Raw genomic sequence first — 18,990 nt, forward strand, 5'->3', positions numbered from 1 at the left:
CCTCTTAAATGAATGCAAACTGTATCTTGCTGGACTGATAAATCACTAGCAATATCACATCTGCATTAGGTCATATTGCTGGAATGAATTATACTCTTTAAGGTCAATATATCAGCCAAAAGGTTTTATTTTGGCATTTTTCTGTTTTAAATCACGTTTTCATTATTTTGAATATTGACAGTATTGACCAGAAATTGCATTCTAAATAATAAAGCAAAATCTTATTTGATTTAGAATTACTTAAAATTATAAATAACTAAATAAAAAGACAGGGAAATTTAATGTTTTACTAGTATTAAAATGATTCATTTTGGGGGGATAATCAGACCTGGATTTGTGGAAAGATTCTTCACCATTGTGACATCAGGCAAAAGTGGGCATTTTTTGCCATATACAAAAAATATCCAGCAGAACTAGCTGAGTGGGTAGACCGGTGTGGCACTGGAAGAGAAACTGCATAGTGTAGTCATAGCCTGGTGGCCTGGTCTCTAGATGGACATCTGCTGCGCATGGACTCTTACGCTGGTCTGGGACATCTTTATATAATTATATAATAATATAACACTTACATAACTTGAAAAGGTAAAATGTTGCAGGAAGATGTATGCAGTCTCAGACTGTTCTTGTACATATTTAACCAAGAAAATAAACAATTCACCCAATTAGTCTGCAAAATGAATAACCTGATTTCAAGTACACAGTCACAACATCGAGTCTTTCATTTCAAATTGTTTAATAAATGAAGTGTTATACTTTCACTCTAAGAACATGAAAAAATTACCTTGAGATCGAGTCACAATTCTCTTTTAAGAAATTAACTTTTTATTTTTAGGATTGAAATATGTTTTCCTTAATAAGTATCTGAAAATATCTTTTGCTGGTTTGTTTGGTAATATCTTTCCTACAAGTAGAATCTCATTTCAATATAGCTCTTTTTGGGGGGGGAAAGAAACAAAAAAAGGAAAAACAAAAGAAAACATCCATCAATGTGTTTCTGTCCAGGGTCTTCATAATGTGTTGGAAGGTGCTGTCAGAGAATGGCCTGTGGCTGAATAGGCCAGCTGTCCAGTTCTGAACACGAGGCTGATGAGAAAACTTGTCGCTACATGTAATGCAGCACTCCTCCTCCAACTGCAAGACATTTGGACCCCTGTTAGCAAATGATCGTCTGAAAAGTCCCATAAAACAATATCTGTGTTTCCTCCGGTGGCATCTGCTCCCCAGTTCCAAGCGGTTGTTCTCAAACACCAAGGATGCTCTGGTGTGAGAAGAGTCACCACCCTTCCTCACAGAGTGAATCTTCTTCAAAACAATAAGAAGTACGCTTTGCTAAGATTATATGTATAACATAAAACCCAGCTGTTCTGCACTGTAACTGACTACTGGAGTCAAAGCATTTAATTTAGTCCACCAGGCCCTTTTTGTTTGGGCTTACAGATAATCCTCTTAGTAACAACCCCCCCCCCCCCCCCCCCCCCCCCGGTCATTTTGGGTAATCTTTTCGATTAACAGCCTGCAGATGCTGCAGCAGCAGTTGTGCGGTTGTTTGACAGCTCTCCAGCTGCTGACATATCTAACAAATAAAATCCATAGAGTGACAGCAGTTCTGTCTCTGCATTGCTCTCAGCTTTTCCTGTCTGACTTGCAAAAATCCCGCAAACTTCCCACAGAGGAGAGTCCTGGACTGGAACAGGATGGATGCTAGCTCTCTCCTTTAACCAAGAAGGGAAAACATCTTGAACAGGTCTTCACTCTTTAAATAGAAACTATGTTGCACATAGGAAAGCATTCAATGGCTTCACCTCTAGTTATGAAAAACCAACTTGCTCCTCTTATTTTTTCCAACAATAAAGCATAACTCACTTTTTTTTTCAGCCAATGAGATACATCTCATCCATACATTTTCACTTTCAGAAATTCAAACCACCACTTCAACCTCAAGCCCAACAAACTTTAGGATAATACACCAAAAATTCCCTGCACATGTACTTCTTTTTTTAAAACTCCACAATACTTTAGTAGGCTATTACAGCACGATTTGTCATGCACTTTATCTGTCATTTCTGCTTCTTTTTTGTTTTGTTTTTGTTTTTTCGCAAAATAACCCTATAGTGTAGATCTGCCATCATGTAACTTGGCTGATAGCTTTTTCTTTTCTCAGTCGTCATCCACATCGTCCCCCTCGGACTCGTCTCTCTTCTCGTACATTTTATCCCTCTGCCTCTCCTGGATCTCCTTCATCTCCTCTGCATATCTGCAGAAAGCTCCTCCAAATTTGCTCCAGGCTTTGAACGGGATGGTGATAGAGTTCCTGTAGCTCGGCTTAACCTCGCTCACGCGCAGGAACACGCCGTATTTGTTGGACCCAACGTCGAAAAAGAACCGTTTAGAGTCCACCATGATGGAGGTGCCCTCGGGAAGCTCGCCGTAGCCCCCGGCGGCCATGCCCCCGGTCATCTCCTCGTTGTCTCCCCCGTAATCATCTATGAGCTTAGCAAGGGCGTCTCTAAACTCTATTAACCCCTGTGCCGGAAGGGCTATGGTCTGGCCGGCCAGCATGCCGCCCACTGGGCCCCCCACTCCAAAGCTAGGTCCGCGGTTTACGGTTTGCCGTATCCGGAGGAACCTCCCCCGCTGGTTCTCTTTCAAGTCCAGGTAGTACTTGCGATTTTCCCGGACAAGAAACTCGCTCTTAAGAGCTCGCCTCGGCCCACCGTCTTCACCCGCGGTAGCTTGTGCTATTTGCTCCGGACTGCTAGGGCCCAGCTGGGCGTAGTGCTCGATGAAATCCCCGAGATAGTCACGGAACTCCGCCGCAACTGACAGCGAGAGGGTCAGGCGACTTTTAGAGCCCCCAGCCCCGACCTCGGCGATTTTAATGAACCTGCCCTTGTTGTTCTGCTTGACGTCCAGATAGAAGCGCTTGTTCTGGATGTCCAGACGCTTTGACGCCAGTTCTTGGGTTTCCTGGTCCCTCTGGAAGTGTTGGAAGCCACCTCCACCTCCTCCCCCGCTACTACCTCCGCGCTCACTCCCGCTGTCGCCATCCGCCATCTTCAGCTCCACCATTCGGCTTCTGCCCCTCTCTCCTGCGTAGCTGCTTTCTGCGTGCACTCAGCCAGCGCGGGCCTCCTTCCCGTGCATCATGGGTGCCCTTCGGGGGACGTTGTGATTGGTCCAACTAACTGCCTGTTTCACTAGTTCACACGATTACGGCATTCCTATTGGTCCGCCGGTATTGTAAGCCGTGCCCACCTGTAATATTTTTCTCTAGCTATTGGTTCAGACTGAAGTTCCGTTTACGTCTTGTAAAACTTTTTTAATCCCGATTGTGAAATCGTCTTGGTTAGAACATGATGAAATCTGGGTGGTTTTTTTTCACAATTATACTTTTGCATTTTAGTTAAATTTCGAAATGGACATTTCCAACCTATTTATATATGTGAAAAATAGCTAGATAAACTAGTACAGTACACCACATAATAATAATCGTTCTTTGTTGAGGTGGATCTCATGTTGTTTAACAAGTCTGTGAAAATACACTACCCTTGATAAGTAGATTACATGTTTTGTGTGCACAATTTTACATAAAATGAACAATACCTCATTACAACTGTTCAACATCCACATTCTTACTTATGTACACCAACAAAATAAAATAGCAAAGAATGACTTTGGAAAACAAGGGGGGAAGAAAGAAGAAACAAGGGGTGAAGAGGAATAAACGGAAGGCTGGGGAACAAGAGAAAAGAATATGAAGGGGAGAATTAAGAGGAGGGAGGTGAGAGTGAAAAGAAAAGAAAACAGAGAGAAGATGGAGAATAAGAAGAAAATAATAATGGTGAATTCTACTCTACAGCAGCTTGTCACGTCTGAATGTTTCATTTACTCCATTGTTATTGCATTTCCCGGACCTGCCAGAAGATGTCAGTATAAATCCTAAATAAAGACTCTAATCCACCCCACTGGAAAGCTTTAGAAAATGGTAACGGATGCAAAGATTTTGAAACTTTTAACTGTATTTTCGTAAGTTTTACGGCGTTCTCTATAGATAAAAACTGTTCACCGCATTGCCATTCATACTTTGCCAAAGTTATTGATTAAGAGATGTTTGTTGTTGTAAATAACAGTTTGTTTTTTGGTGAATTCTCAATAAATGAACTTCATATTTTATACTCACGGGACGGCCTGTGCAAGCACTATCATAACTTTTTCTGCAATCTTACATATTTGTCATATCATTTCACGACACGATCAAAGTTGGCTGTATGTGGCCCATTATGTAAAATGTGTTTGACATCCCTGTTGTAACTGGGTCTCAGTCATCCAAGTCGTGGCAGTCTTAAGCATTTGAAATAAGTAAACCATAGTTTGTTTGTTTGTTTTTATGTCACCTCAATCTTTACTTATAAAATCACAGTTGTGCCAGTGGAGCCTGTCAGAAAAGGATTATAGCAAGATAGCAATCAAGATGTCAAGGACGATAGGTTTCTGCCGGTTTGTTTTTAAAAACGCGGCCACCAGGGAGCATCATTAGAATGTTAAACCCTTTGCGAAAATAAATGCATCTGATCTTGTTTCTGTATAGGTGTCTGAGGTTCTTTAACAAGAAATAAATGACATATAATGTGCTGTTGTCTGCTGTATAAACATGCAGCGTAGCACATCTATTAACTTATCTTTCTGTCAGCTAATTGCTTAAACACAATGCTCAGAAATCAATACTTTTGGCAAAAAAATCCAAAAGCATAAGGTATCCAAGGGAATATCGTGCTGTCAGGCACGCGAAAAGAATGTTTTTCTTATGAATGACTCAAAACAGTCCACTTCTGTGGAAAAGAAGGAGGGCTTCAGTAATCTCAGTCGGGTGGGAGGTCTGCCATTTTGGGTACAGTAGGAGTGGCCCTACTCTGACAGTCTGGGTAGGAATTCTGGTGGTGTCTTTAAATTTTGCCAAAGCATATAGTTAAGGCTGCATCAAGTGACCCTGAATCCTCTCTTAAAATATCTATAGGCTATAAAATAGTTATAGGCTATAGGCTAGGACTATTTTAGCCATGGTCTGCTCAGAAATCAATACTTAAAAAGAGCAAAAAATCCAAAGGGCTCAGTATTTTACAACTCTTAACATATTGCTCTTGCCTGCTATACATTTTGTATACAATTCAAAACAAACTCACAAAAGACATGTACATATTCTTTAACTCCCACTACACAATGAAACACAAACCTGGAGTTATCAGGAACTTAACCCACAGAGCAGAGAATGTTCCCTCTAAGGCAGAGGGTAAAAATAGGGGGAACACGCACACAAATAGATACCACTTAATAATCAGCTGAGATCCATAGGAAAGAACCTCAAAGATTAACCAGGGAGAAACAGCCAGGATGTCTTTCCTATTGTCCCCAAGTCACTGTTGGTCATCAAATAGTTCTAATATTATAGGATGTTACCCTACAATATAAAGTGCCTCGAAGGTCACTGTTGGTGCTTATAATGAAAGTCCTCCTCGTTACTTAGGTCTGCTTTGAGTCTTTTATTTTAATCTAGCCACTGCATGCCATCCTATTTAAATAAAACTGAATGAAAATGAAATGGTTGGTGTGAAGTGGCTTTGTATACACAAAATTAAACTGAATTAAATGTTTGACTGTTAGATGAGAAAAAAGATCAGATAATCTGATAAGAATCTAATCATTATTATTTATTTGAATAATATTTACACTGACATAAATCCAACAGTGACATAACAACAGAAATTTAAAAAATGACATTTAATTACATTCAAACTATACATGAATTACAAACAGACGTTATTGCACACTGCCCTGTTTGATTCTTGATTCAAGCTTCAAAGCAGTATTTTTGCCATGTTTCTAATAACGCATTTTATTTTATTCAAAAATCAAATCAAAAACTTCTCCCTTTGTCTAAAATATCACAGCTGAGATTACATTACAGAAGAATGTCTGCATGTGATTTTCAGTAATATGGAGGATAAGTTGGGTAGGACTCTCTGAGGTGAGATGTGGCAGAGGGCACCATGACTCCTGAGAGGCTGCTGTACTGGTAGAAAGAGTCCATGGGCAGAGTGGCGACGCTGGGCAGAGGGGAACTGAACTGCACATGACTGCGTGGATAGATGTAGGAGGTGGCAGCCGGGCCCTCAGGTGCTACTGCTGCTGCTGAGTGGTATCTTGGGTATGGCCCTGGCCTGTATGCCTGTAGCTCAGGGTAATGAATGAACTGTGGGGCAACACTGGCCTGGCAGACATTAGCCTGACATGCCTGAGCCAGAGCATCCTGCATGGTTCTCTTTACCTTCATCCGTCTGTTCTGGAACCAGTTTCTGATCTGTGATGAAAACAGAAAATTTAAGATATAAGAAACATTTTTAAAATACAAGACATAATGAAATAAAACATAAGTAATGTTAATTTTCTGTTAGTGAACAGTAGAGCATGATTATTTTAGAGTACTAATTATTTTTTTAACTGCTAAAAGTAGTACATGGTTTTGAAGGTCAGTAGCTGCTATCAAATAGGTGCTCATGAGAACTGATCTCTTGGCAGTTTCTTTTTGAAATTTGCTGCTGTTTCTGATTATTATAGATTTATCATAAATTGAATATCCAGCAGGACCAGGTTCATGAATTCATGATGTCAAGTATTGATACTGGGGGTGGTTACCTGTTTATCAGACAGGTGGAGTTTTTTGCGGAGTTCTGCCTTAGATTGCGTCCCCAGATAAGCACTTATGCTGAAAGCCTTCTCCAGGCTACTGATCTGCTCTGCTGTGAAAGCTGTCCGGGGCCTGCGACCCACTAGAGGAGATGGAGGTGATTTTGAGACGGCTTGAGCTGAAGGGGAGAGAGACTGTCCACCTTCGCTCTCATATCCTGAGGTCTCCTCCTCTGTCCCACTGCTGAAACCAACCTCAGTCACTGGAAACAGAAAGTGAGAAAGAAAGAAACTTAAAATCTGTTCTTCACATTACGTCGATTTAGACATATTCTGGTATTTTACTTGAGTAGTTTACAAAGCACTTTATTAATTTCAGAGTATTTAACCACATACTGTTAACTGGATGGAAATTCAGCTATAAAAATGTCCAAGTTTTTATTGCAGTTTATTTATAGGTTACGAAACACATCTGCATTGCATCACTGATCAACTTATATTCTTCTAATTAATACACGAATATTAGTTAGGTAAAAAGTACTCTAATAACAATAAAGCTGCATAAATGGTTTTTTTCTACTAAAGTAAATAAGATTTAAAAAAAAAAAAAAGATCAAATAATTAAGACAACTAAAGTAACTGTGTACCCAGGAACGCTAATATGCAATGAAAACGTAAAAAATTAAAATTAAAAAAAAATTTTAAAAAATGATCGATGTTCTCTGAGATGTTCATATTTGCATTCAGCTGAAATGTAGTTAAATGTGAAGTTATGTTTAGGAAAAAAATTCAAAATGCACATTTACACAGAACTAATAGCTGTTTTAATGTAAATGCACTTTTTTCTGTAATTCACTTTTAAATAGACTTTACATTGAAATTGGAGTCTGGGATTTTGGCTCATTATGAACTCTTACCTTGGCTATTGGGAGCGGTTTGTTGCTGGAGAATACTCTGGCTGTATGCTTCAAGGGCCTGACTCCTGTTTTCTTGCTTTTTCTGCTTAGGGATATTCTCTGACTTCTGCCTGCAATAAAAACCAGGCAGACTCTCAGAAAGCGTCCCACAGGCTGTAGGTCCGGAGACAGTTATGGTGCTGGTCTCTGATCCTTCTTGCTGGCTGCTCTGGGCCATCCACTCAATAGAAAAATGTCCATTCATGGCTGCTGAGGAGGAATCCGTTTGTCCTGAAGCTTGGAGAATTATGACTACCTCATCTACAACCTGCTTGTATTTATAGAAGACATCCCACCTCATATCAACCTCCCTCAACCCGAAGATCAAAGCACACATCCTCCCCTCCCTGCAGTCCAGCCCTCCTTTAGTTTTCACAACTTGAGTAATTAAGACGTCCCATTCAGTCTCAATGAGGCTGTTACAACAAGGCTCCAGTGAGTCTGGAAAGGACCCCCTACCCACCCTCTTTCCCACTCTTCACATAGATAATACAGTCACTTTGCCCCAAACTGTCTCCATCTCTTCCACAACCATATCCACCCTATTAAAAAATTAACCTTCTGCAGTTTTTTAGGGAGTCGTTTTTTTCCACTTGGGGTGAGTGAAGAACTTTAAAATACTAGTGTCAGTCCTCATTTCTTTATATTTTTCCCCAAGAAGCAAGATATTGTTGTAAATCTTTACAGTGGTCTTGATCAAAGATTACCTAGGCTTTCTGAAGGCTTTCAAACATTAAAAAGACACCTACTTCAAGGGATGAACCAGTGTTCTGTCTACATATAAAAGACAACTTTGCAATAGACAACTTTGTCTTTAGGCACTTTGTTACTGGCAGCTTCTCACAAAAATACACCATTTGTTCCCATTTCTTTAGCTGAATTCCCAAAACAGCATAATTTGACAGACATAAAACAATATTTTTGCAACAAGGCAAATCCAAAGACTTAGCAGCTGTAAATTTGACACATTTGGCAATGGTGTGCAGTGTAACAATTGAAGGATTTTCTGCTTTCTGAATATCTTGATTTATTGTGTAAAACAGTCTGTCTCAGCCAATCTCAGTCTAAAAATAAAGGATGTAGGCTGGATTAAAATTCAAACAATTGTATACATATGCTTGTATCTCCAAATATTACCCATTCCTGCATTTACCATTTGCAGAGCACCTTCCTTACACATATAAACGTAGTGAAAGAAATGACTGCCTAACAACTTATCAAAAGATAAAAGAACAAAAAAACAAGAAAATTGGATCAAAGCTGAATAAAAACAAGAAGAATACAATTGCCAAATGTAACAAAATATTTGAGCATTATTAATATCCCGTTTTTGCTAATAATTTTGTAATCTTTGCTTATTTCTTTCTTTCTTTCTTTCTTTCTTTCTTTCTTTCCGAAGAAACGTTCATGGCCTTTAATCTCCTCAAAGGTTGTATGCTAAACTGCTCATCGTGTCCAGTAATTTCAGATGAAGCACCAACAATTTAACTTCTTTGTTTAAAAAGCAGCTTTTCAGGTTTCAGGTTAATAATCATGACAATGAGCTGTGAGTGACTGAAAACGGGGACAATGGCTTTTTCTGGGATGATCCCAAGATAAAAGAGTGTTCACACAGCGCACTAACAGTGATCCTTTTATAGCTTATTTCATCATGACTTATCTGTAGTTGATAAAGAACTGATGTTGTAATGTTTTTAGACCATTTTAAAAGTTTAATTTAAAAATATTCGCTCTTTCAACTGTCAAATGATGAGTGAAAAATAAGCTCTCATATAAAAAGAGAGTAGCTAAAAGTTGGGGATATATCCCACTGAAATGTCTTGTAAAGTCACCAAACAAGAAAATACTTGCAAATATTTGAGGAAATGCACGTATTTGACAAAGCATAATATGCAGATACGCAGAGTGTAACTTTCCACCCCTGCTGATAGAAACTGGTTGGTCATCTCTTTTGTACCTCCTTAAATCACATCAAACTATGTGGGGATCAGTTAAGGTGGCTGATAATGAGTTGAAAATTATGATCCCAGCTGTGAAGTGGCTGTTAACATCAGCCCCGCCGCCCTGATAGACCCCGAGACTGACTGAGAGGAAGAGGTGTGTGTCGGGGGCGGGGGGATGTTTTATGTGTAAATGTTAAGTATTTTGTGTTGTTTAGAGGTTTTAGTCGATAACGTAGCACTCCCATTGATAAGATAATGACAGTGAGCTCTGGTGGTGATCACAGAATGGATTCGAGGCTGTGCGCTCAAGCTGACCCTCCGTCTGTGCGCGCAGTGGAGGGGAGAGCCGGTGCTAATAGTTCATTACCTACTGAAACTGGAACACTTCAAAGGCTCTCAATGCTTTGATACCAACACACCCAACATGAAACAAAAGAGAACTAACACCTTAAAGCCTGTTAATATCTTCTGGAGGCTTTTCAAACCCAATAAAGTCATACTCGGGTAATGGTGCTGTCAGTGGCGCTAACAAGCACGAATATGCCTTCACTTTAACTCTTTAACTTCTCTGTAATGACTGTGGTCGTGTAAAGGTATTCGAATGGAGGACTTTTATTAGTAGTAAAACGATTTCCATGTGCACTTTTACTTATCTGAATAATGTGAGTAATTCTTCCGACACTACTGCAACAGTATAATGTACTGTTGTATTTTGCAGTGCTGTAAAGTAATGCCGGTGTTCCATGTACTCAAATACTTCTACATTACTTTTTTTTTAAGTGATACTGTGTTTTTTAATCCTTTATATGTATCGTAGTTTTCATATTCGGATTAATAATAATGGTTATAATTAAAAATGTCGTCTTAAATTTGCACACGCGATAATGTAAATACCTGTTAAAGCTGTCATGGTCGCACTCTGCCATAACCTCCCTTACATTCTTTAAGTTTTACTCATTTTAAAAAAAGAACCAAAACCCATATTATACAAAGGTTAACAAACAATTGGTTCTAGTGTCAAACAATAGTAAAATTGGTCAGTCTGATTAATTCACATTGATTATTTAATTTGCAGTAATATAGAGATCAATTGGAACTACCTCCCTGCATTAAGCACTTTTACTTTCATATCCCAAGTGCTTCTTGCTTATGGAGGTCTGAGTAAGTCTGATTATTGTTTAATGGTTGATTATATAGTCAGGTTTTTTTTTTTTTAAAGGACTTTAAATGTGCATGTTATTTTACATTAAAAGCACAGGATCAACTCTTTATGAGCCTGATCACATCATTTAAAAACTAATCACTGTTAAAGCTCCATCTATGGCCTTCAACTTCAAAGAGTATCACTGTCCAAAGAGTAATTTACTATATTATAAAGATTTACTTTTTGTTCCTTAATCATCAGACATTAAATTTTTGAAGCTGAAAAATGTGTGGCCAAGAGAGAGCTGGAGTCTATCTAGGCTGCCACAGGGCAAGAGGGAGGAGACACCCTGTGAAGGTGCAGTGTAAAAATTAAAAAATCATTAATGGGAAAAAAATGTTATAGTACTCACAAAAAATGGGACTATGCACATGGTTCTGAGAACATGAAGCTCATTACATCATTTCAAACTTAGTTCAAAGAACAATCCAGTCATATATCAGAACAGAAAAGCCAGATTGAGGTGCATTTATTTATTGTCAGTTCAGCTAAACACTGTTTTACAGTTACATATATTTCTTTTGTTACATGTATCTGTGCGCTGATTTTCTCTGCAGTGTAAATTTGTTTAGTTTTGCTACATATGAAGCAAAATAAATAATATTTGTTATTGTGTACACATGTAGAACTATAAATGTTTAAGGACAGAACAGTTGTATGCATTTAAATATGTAACATGACCCCATAAAGTCAAAACATACAGTGTTTTGTATTTATCACATTAATATTTCTCCGACGCACCATCAATCCTGAGATTAAAACTGTGTGTGTTGTTTTTGTGAAGAGGTTTTGAGAAAAAATCTTTTGGGGAAATTACAACAACAACAACAACAACAGCAACAACAGAAAAACTGTAGCTGGCTGATTGGTATTGTTAGGAGTTCAAAGGGGAGCTGGTCATTTGTTTTCTCCACTGCTGCCCGTCTGTCTGTCTGGATGCTATATGACCGGGTATCAGTGTCAGCTTGCTACACCTCGTCACCTCCCTCCTGATCTGTCACAGGACGCAGTGCTTGACTTCTTTGATGTGAGGCCTGCTGAGGCAGACAGACCAGAAGCAGATGAGAGGCTAGGAGACGGGATGAAAACACAGCTGCAAGCAGAGACAGCGAGACATGTCAACAGTCTGTGTTTCTGTGACTCCAGCACTTAGAAACTCATTACATGATTCATAGGACTGTCAGAACAATGACAGACACACCTGTCTGACTACATAGTTACTTATGAGATATTAACTATGCAGTCAATGGGAGAGAACTGTGAGCACTTTAAGGTCAGTAAAGTAGCAGGAACACATCAGACTGTGTCCTGTTTACAGCCGTCTTTAGTTTTGGCTTAATGTTTGTATGTTTTATGTTTTGGTTTGTTGTTGTTGTTTTTGGTCAGATTAGAAATTAGAAAAAGATTAGAGGGACAGCTCCGGTTGTGTGGTTTGGAGTCACAAGGCTGAGATGTTTGGCAGATGTGCAGGGGACGGGTAGGGTATATAGTGAAGAAAAGATAAATGTGGAGCTGCCAGGAAGGAGGGGGGGGGAAGACATCAGTGAAGGTTCATGGATGTAGTGGAGGAGGCCATGCAGAGGGCTGATGTGACAGTGGGATAGGGTGGGATGGAGGCAGATGATCCACTGTTGGCGACCCCTCCGAATGAATGGTCACATTATTGCTGTTATGTTTTTCTAATTTTCCGGTATGTCACAGGGCTAATGCAGACAACCAATTTAAAATCACCAGTTAGACTAACCCCACAAAGTACAAGTCTTTGGACTGTGGGAGGAAGCTGGAGTGTTCACAAAGATGGGGAGAACATGCACACTCCACACAGAGGTCATGACCACGTCGCAGATTTGAACAAAGGACTTTCTTGCTGTGAGCTGACAGAATTGTCCACACCACCACTGTGTTGCCCTTTTTTAGGCAATGATGATCATAATGTGAAAATCTGACATGATACCAAGCTAAATCTATAAATGCCAAAATTCTGATTAAACCCATTCAATTTTTTAGCAACAATCTGCAGACCAGATGCAACTTTGCAATATGCATTTCTAAGGGCACAAGGGTGTTCTAATATTTCAGTGAAGTCACTCATCTTTATTATCTGTTCAAACTTCAGCTGGGCCTGTTTTTTCCCTACTTGTTTCTTTAACAGGTAACATTAGTTTATTCAATGAAAGCATCTTCCTGCTCTCTGAACTTTAAGACCACTGGTCTCTGTTTGCTCACTTTAATCAAAACTTCACTGGTGTTGAGTCAGGTCCCAGCTTATTTTAACAAGATTATTATCTACCCAATTAAAAAATGACACAACAATACAAAATCAACTCTCTTCTTTCCTACTCTTTCCCGACTAATCAAAAGAAAAAAGGAACAACATATATATCTGCATATATGATTTGGAAAACTTTTACAGTAAATAACCTTTGGATTCTTGATCATTTTCGCTCTGACCTTCACAGATCTCGTTCTATGAAACAGCCCTTCTTGGAGTCTCCAGTCCATCTTAATATGAAGTGATGCAGGAAAATATTCTGTTCTGCTGATGTTGGACTCAACATCTGCCTTTGACGATGCTGACCAATCACTGGGTGTGATTGGTCAGAGACTGGGTGTTTGAAATGTTTCTTGTCATATCTGAGCAAACAATTCTTTTCTCTGGCAGGATTTTACAAGGTTTCTGACTGAGTATTCATATTTCACACTAAGAGTCTGAAACCTAAAGGACAAAGTACCTTAGCAAACAGTGGCCCCGAGTCTCTGGAAGCCTCTGCTTGAGCTTGAGATCCATAGACTCAGAGGGAAAAGAAGGAAAGAACTCTTGGGTAACATTTTGTTTCAGTCTTTTAGCATTTTTGTTTTAAATGTAACTTTTTGATATTTATGGCAAAGTATTTGTCATAAATATGGTAAATAGAGTTTTACTTATTTCTTCTTTTACTTTGGCTCCATGGGGTTTTACATGATCTCATCAGTCTCTGTTTACCTGTTCATGCTTTTTGTCCTGAAACACAGGTGGCAGCATGTTTGTAAGGAGCATCACTACCTGAATAAAATGTTAAACAAACTGAAACAGATAGTAAGTTTTATTGTCTGTCAGTGTTCCTTATCCACGATGAAGGACTTGGTTATCCTTGCTGGCCCCAGTCTCAGACCACTGATGTCTGCTGGGGAACAGTCTCCTGCTGGCCCTGTCTTTGATTGACTCCATTCAGACCCTTTCATCTCTAATGGGCCTGTTTGCTGCTCTGTTATGGAAACAAACACACCTCGACCCACCTTCCCACTCCCATCCTCTCCTCCCCCGCAGTACCAGAGGGAGACTCATGTCCCAACAGAGCTGTTGTTCAGATCTCTATAATAAATATATGAGTCTTCATCATCCCCGGCCAAATCTCCAGTAAACTCATCTTCAGGACCAAGGCTTTGAAGATTCAAACTTCAAATCAAAAACTACAACACAGGTGTAAAGATCATAGGCATCACAACAGAGAATAAAGAGCTTTATGCACACACAGCATACTTACTGAATAATAATTTTGATAGTTTCTTGGAAATTACTGATAAGCCATAACTGATTGTTCTTTATAACAGATAGAGTGCTGCAGAAAATGGCTCATTATATTTCTGCCTCTTGTGGTAAATGGATTCTTCAAGGCTGTGATGACACCTAATAATCACTGAACTCTATTTCTGCCAGTCTCCAGTTGTTCCCCGCCCTGTCTGTAGCACAGTCAACTAAAGTGTCCTTCCCTGTTCCATTGATCCCTATCAACCCCATCAAAGGCTCTGGGAGCTTTGAAGGGACCAGCAAGACTGGTCCTGGTGGATGAGCAGGCACTGCAACTTTTCTTATCAAACGGGGGATGCAGGGCAGCGTGGCTGACAAGTTTTCATTTCTCCCAAAAATCTATGAGCTGGAGCCAGTGTTCCGATGAAGCACACTTGAGACTTTTATGCAATGCTAGTGGGGAACATCCCTGCAACCATGAAATGTAAAAGAGAACAATGTGAGCCCTTTGAAATAAACTCCGTACTGAGTGGTGAAACAAACAACAAAAGTGACTGTCATAGGTTTAAGCCAAAAATACACAAAATAATATTTTTCAAGTCTGTGATAAGGTCTCATTATAGACCAGCAGCACAGGTGGAAATGTTTTAGAAGTGCTTCCCATAACTGCAGATCAGAGGAGTGCAGTGTTCCGCGGGAACTTTAAACACTGTCTGAGACAGTATTGTTTCAGATCAGCCACATTCTCATGAGGTCCACTGTTAATTCACTGGGCATTTCTGCTACATGTGAAATACTTGTGTGACAAAGTGAAGAAACGTGAGTAACTAAATAAATGCATTTTTTTCTTTAAAAGAGAACTTTCACCCCTCATTCCCAATTTTTCCCTGTACATGTTATTATCTAAATCCCAACTAGGATGAGGATTCCATGTGTGTACAACAATTTAATCCAGAGACAGCTGCTGTTACAAATTCTTTGTCATAATGCCTAAAATCATAAAGCCTATCATTAGGTGGCTTATGCTGCTGTGATATCACCGTCACTCATAGAAAAGTTAGAAAAAAGATAAATATATAGATAGAACAAACTACAACTAACAGTGGTTTACATAGTTCTAACATTGTCTTGCTGATCGCCCAAAATTAAGCTTATAGTACAAAAGCATAACTAATAATATGAACAGCTGACCATTTCTTTATCTTGATTAAATAAGTAATTTTACTAGTGGAAACAATGTTTACATAATGAGAAATGATCACTTTTAATGAGTCACTATTAAAAAGATCATTTAAATCTGCAACTAATAATTGATGTGTTGGAATACTTTCATGGTTTTAGTAATTTGTTGTAGTAACAGTAACAATTAATATGTTTTAGTAATTGTTTCAGTGACTTTATCACAAATTGTGTTAAATTGGATATTTAAAGGATGCTTTTTAAAAAAATTCACAGACAAATAGATTCGTAACTGAGAAAGAGTCTGAAACAGAACTGTTGTTCTAGCTTTTTCCTAGTCACAACTCCTGCTGTTCCTACATCCACAGTTTCATTCATTTACATTCACAAATGCATGAACTCATCTGTTCTCACAGCAGCCCAGACTTGTAGTCTCCTCAGTGCAGGACAAAGTCATATCTCCTTTTGGTTCACACATACGGTGTCAGCAGTCACATGTTAACGAGGATTTATGGGAACATAAACTAAACCTGCTCCTCCCCATCTCTCTTTCTGCCTTTTCTTGCTTGCAGTAGCAAAGCTGTAAAGAACTGTGTTTGTATATCATACTTCTCATGGGTCCCTTGTTTTAAAATTTATTTTTTTTGCATAAAATATCCGTTCCTGGAGAAGTGTGCACATGTGGAGAGAGTGGACTTGAGAGAGATAGAGGTGTGAGCAATGACACGGCCTTTGATGTTAAAATGGTATTTAGAGGTTAATGAGGCTGTGAAGGAAATGCCACATATTCGCTTTTTTTGTTGCTGCCTCTTTCACTCACACACACACACACACACACACACACACACACACACACACACACACACACACACACACACACACACACACACACACACACACACACACACCTCTGTAGCTCATAAAAGGGTTGGATTAAAAAAAAATCTCTATGTAACAATTAGAAAGTAGCAACAAATTTAAGTATACAGGTATGTGGGCACATATATGAATACTTCTCTGTTCCACGAAAGGAAGAAAGGAACGTTGAGGCAATAAATGATGAACGGACTGGTTTTTATATAACGCTTCTCTGCTCAAGCAGTCAAAGAACTTTACACAACATCTCTTATATACAAACATTTTTTACCTTTTTTTTCTGTGTCCCAGCACTTTCTAACATTCATACCCTTATGCTAGAACATCAAATACTAGTTGGCCTTCTCTACCTCCTGAATTACAGCCACCCAGGAAATACATTTTAAAAGACCAAAAAAAAAAAAAGAAAAGTAAACTAGGGCCCATCAGATCATATGTATTGCAGTGTTGCAGAGAGGTGCAGAGACTGAAGTTGTAGTAGAACGGGCAATATCCTTATAATTCTGTTTAGAACCACAAGATGGTGTAGTGAGTCAGTGTGGCTTCCAATCTGCCACAAGTCCAACATAAGTACTACTACTACTACTGATACTACCACTACTACTACTACTACTACTACTACTAATAATAATAATAATAATGCATTTTATTTAATGGCACCTTTTAAGGCACTCAAGGCACTCATCTTGTAAGCACCCCTTACAACAAATTAAATGCCCAAATCAGACCATGCATAAAATAACAGTTGAAAAAAATGTCAATACTGAGGAGGCTGAGGCCCATGGTTCATGGTGTCATGGTCACAAATACCTACTTAAAGTAGGTTTAGGTCTTGCCACAGCGGCCATTGTTGTTCCTGCAGCTTGCTGGGCCATCTCAAAGCTTTTCGGCTGAAGTGAATGTCCTGCTGTTCTCTGTGGGATCATGCTTATTATCTACTTCAGCCCTACTGTAATTGTGGATGTGGACCAGTTACCTTTTAAAAGCAGTAATAATGTTTCCAGTTTTCCACCTGTCTTAAATATGCTGTGCTTTCCTTTATGTTCAATTTTATTTTGCCCCTCACCCCCCAACCAGTCATGGCAGAAGACTGCCCCTTCCTGAGCCTGGTTCTGTCGTAGGTTTCTTCCTGTTAAAAGGGAATTTTTCCTTTCCATTGTTGCCTGGTGCTTGCTCATAGGAGATCACTTGATTTTTTTTTCGGATTTAATTTAATTGACTTGAAATTAAAAACCTAAAAATTCAGGTCATGGGTTCACATAGTAGAGAGCACTACATTTGTTAACTGCACTTTAAAAAAAAAGAAAATTGCAGTTTTTTTTTAGTTCTCCCTACTACAAAAACCACAAATAAAAGCAAGGCAGTTAGCGGCAAATCAAAATAAAGATAAAATATACAAATGTGTGTTTATTTTATATATAAATATAAAATAAACACATTTTTAAAAAATCCACTACTACGCTGTGTATTTACTTCAGTGAACACTTGTATGTTTTTGTGGTAGAAGAATATAAATTGTCCAAATATGTGAGGTTTTTTTTTTTTGGCAGCACGGTGGCACGGTGGTTAGCACTGTTGCCGCACAGCAAGAAGGTCCTGAGTTCAATTCCACCATCAGGCCGGGGTCTTTCTGTGTGGAGTTTGCATGTTCTCCCCGTGTTTGCGTGGGTTCCCTCCGGGTACTCCGGCTTCCTCCCACCGTCCAAAGTCATGCAGCTTGTGGGGATAGGTTAATTGGATAAACCAAATTGCCACTAGGTGTGAATGTGCGAGTGAATGTGAGTGTGAATGGTTGTCTGTCCCTGCCTGTTGGCCCTGCGACAGACTGGCGACCTGTCCAGGGTGTAATCCGCCTCTCGCCCTATGACAGCTGGGATAGGCTCCAGCGCCCCCCGCGACCCTGAAAAAGGATAAGCGGAAGCGAATGGATGGATGGATGTGAGTTTTTAAATTAGCACTGAAATAATAATACTGTGTACTGTGAAAAAAAAAAGAGACTCAAGTTGTTCAAATGCAAAAACGACTGACGGGGATGATGTAAGGTGAGAGTGAATTTGTAAATTTGTACTGCAACTGTTTGTTTTTCTAGAAAGACAAAGCCAGAGATTAGAGAAGACTGTATAATGTTAATTATTAAAGGAGCGAGAGAGAATAAGCAGAACTTAACCACATGAAAGTGGGTCAGGGTTACATGCAGCAGAAGGTTTAGATTTCTTAATAAATCCAGATCGTTCATCACACAGTGAATATTATTAAAACCCTAAAATTGTTACACTGCTCAGGGCAGTAAAACAGAGGTGGAAAAAATGTCAGGTAGTTGAAGGATGCTGTTTAGAGAAAAGGGTGATTTCCTTTTCTTTATGTTGGTGCAATTCTGAAGTAAAACAGTGAGAAGTTTTCAAAGGTGCAAAAGCATCCAGCAGACTGTTTATTCCATTCTAGTAGTAAAACCCTGTGATGGAGATTCATTTATCTATTCCTGTCTATCATCAGGAAGACTGTCAACTTCACTGAAGAAGCCAGTTATATCAGTGTTCTTAATGTTGAGGAATAACGCTAGAACAACAGATAAGATCGAGAACATTAGAGTTTCTCATTAGAGTTATCAAGACATGATGCAAGGACCCTTGTATAGTATTATAG

The 18,990-nt window shown here is 39.2% G+C and overlaps 2 protein-coding genes across 2 annotated transcripts; both read right to left on the reverse strand.

Annotated features, from left to right (window-relative positions):
• Window positions 1–709: 709 nt before the first annotated feature.
• purbb (purine-rich element binding protein Bb) lies at window positions 710–3,171 on the reverse strand. Its single transcript, XM_085464696.1, has one exon. The coding sequence runs from the start codon at window positions 3,067–3,069 to the stop codon at window positions 2,158–2,160; it is 912 nt and encodes a 303-aa protein (XP_085320822.1). The 5' UTR covers window positions 3,070–3,171; the 3' UTR covers window positions 710–2,157.
• A 2,812-nt stretch (window positions 3,172–5,983) lies between these two features.
• On the reverse strand, window positions 5,984–7,842 carry ved (ventrally expressed dharma/bozozok antagonist). Its single transcript, XM_085465264.1, has 3 exons — window positions 7,599–7,842; window positions 6,691–6,944; window positions 5,984–6,355 (listed from the first exon to the last, which is right to left on the reverse strand). Exons 1-3 carry the CDS (start codon window positions 7,840–7,842, stop codon window positions 5,984–5,986), a joined length of 870 nt encoding a protein of 289 aa, XP_085321390.1.
• Between the last annotated feature and the right edge of the window lie 11,148 nt (window positions 7,843–18,990).

The sequence above is a fragment of the Copadichromis virginalis genome, linkage group LG7 (assembly GCF_057382275.1).
Source record: "Copadichromis virginalis isolate Kocher_CV1m ecotype Utaka linkage group LG7, C_Virginalis_male_GT1.1, whole genome shotgun sequence".
Taxonomy (NCBI): Eukaryota; Metazoa; Chordata; class Actinopteri; order Cichliformes; family Cichlidae; genus Copadichromis; species Copadichromis virginalis.

Coding starts and splice junctions, on each gene's coding strand:
- purbb (XM_085464696.1), bottom strand. CDS start 3,069: ATGGTGGAGCTGAAGATGGCGGATGGCGACAGCGGGAGTGAGCGCGGA.
- ved (XM_085465264.1), bottom strand. CDS start 7,842: ATGAATGGACATTTTTCTATTGAGTGGATGGCCCAGAGCAGCCAGCAA. Junction 6,945..7,598: donor AACCGCTCCCAATAGCCAAG/GTAAGAGTTCAT, acceptor TTCTGTTTCCAG/TGACTGAGGTTGGTTTCAGC. Junction 6,356..6,690: donor TCCACCTGTCTGATAAACAG/GTAACCACCCCC, acceptor TTTTCATCACAG/ATCAGAAACTGGTTCCAGAA.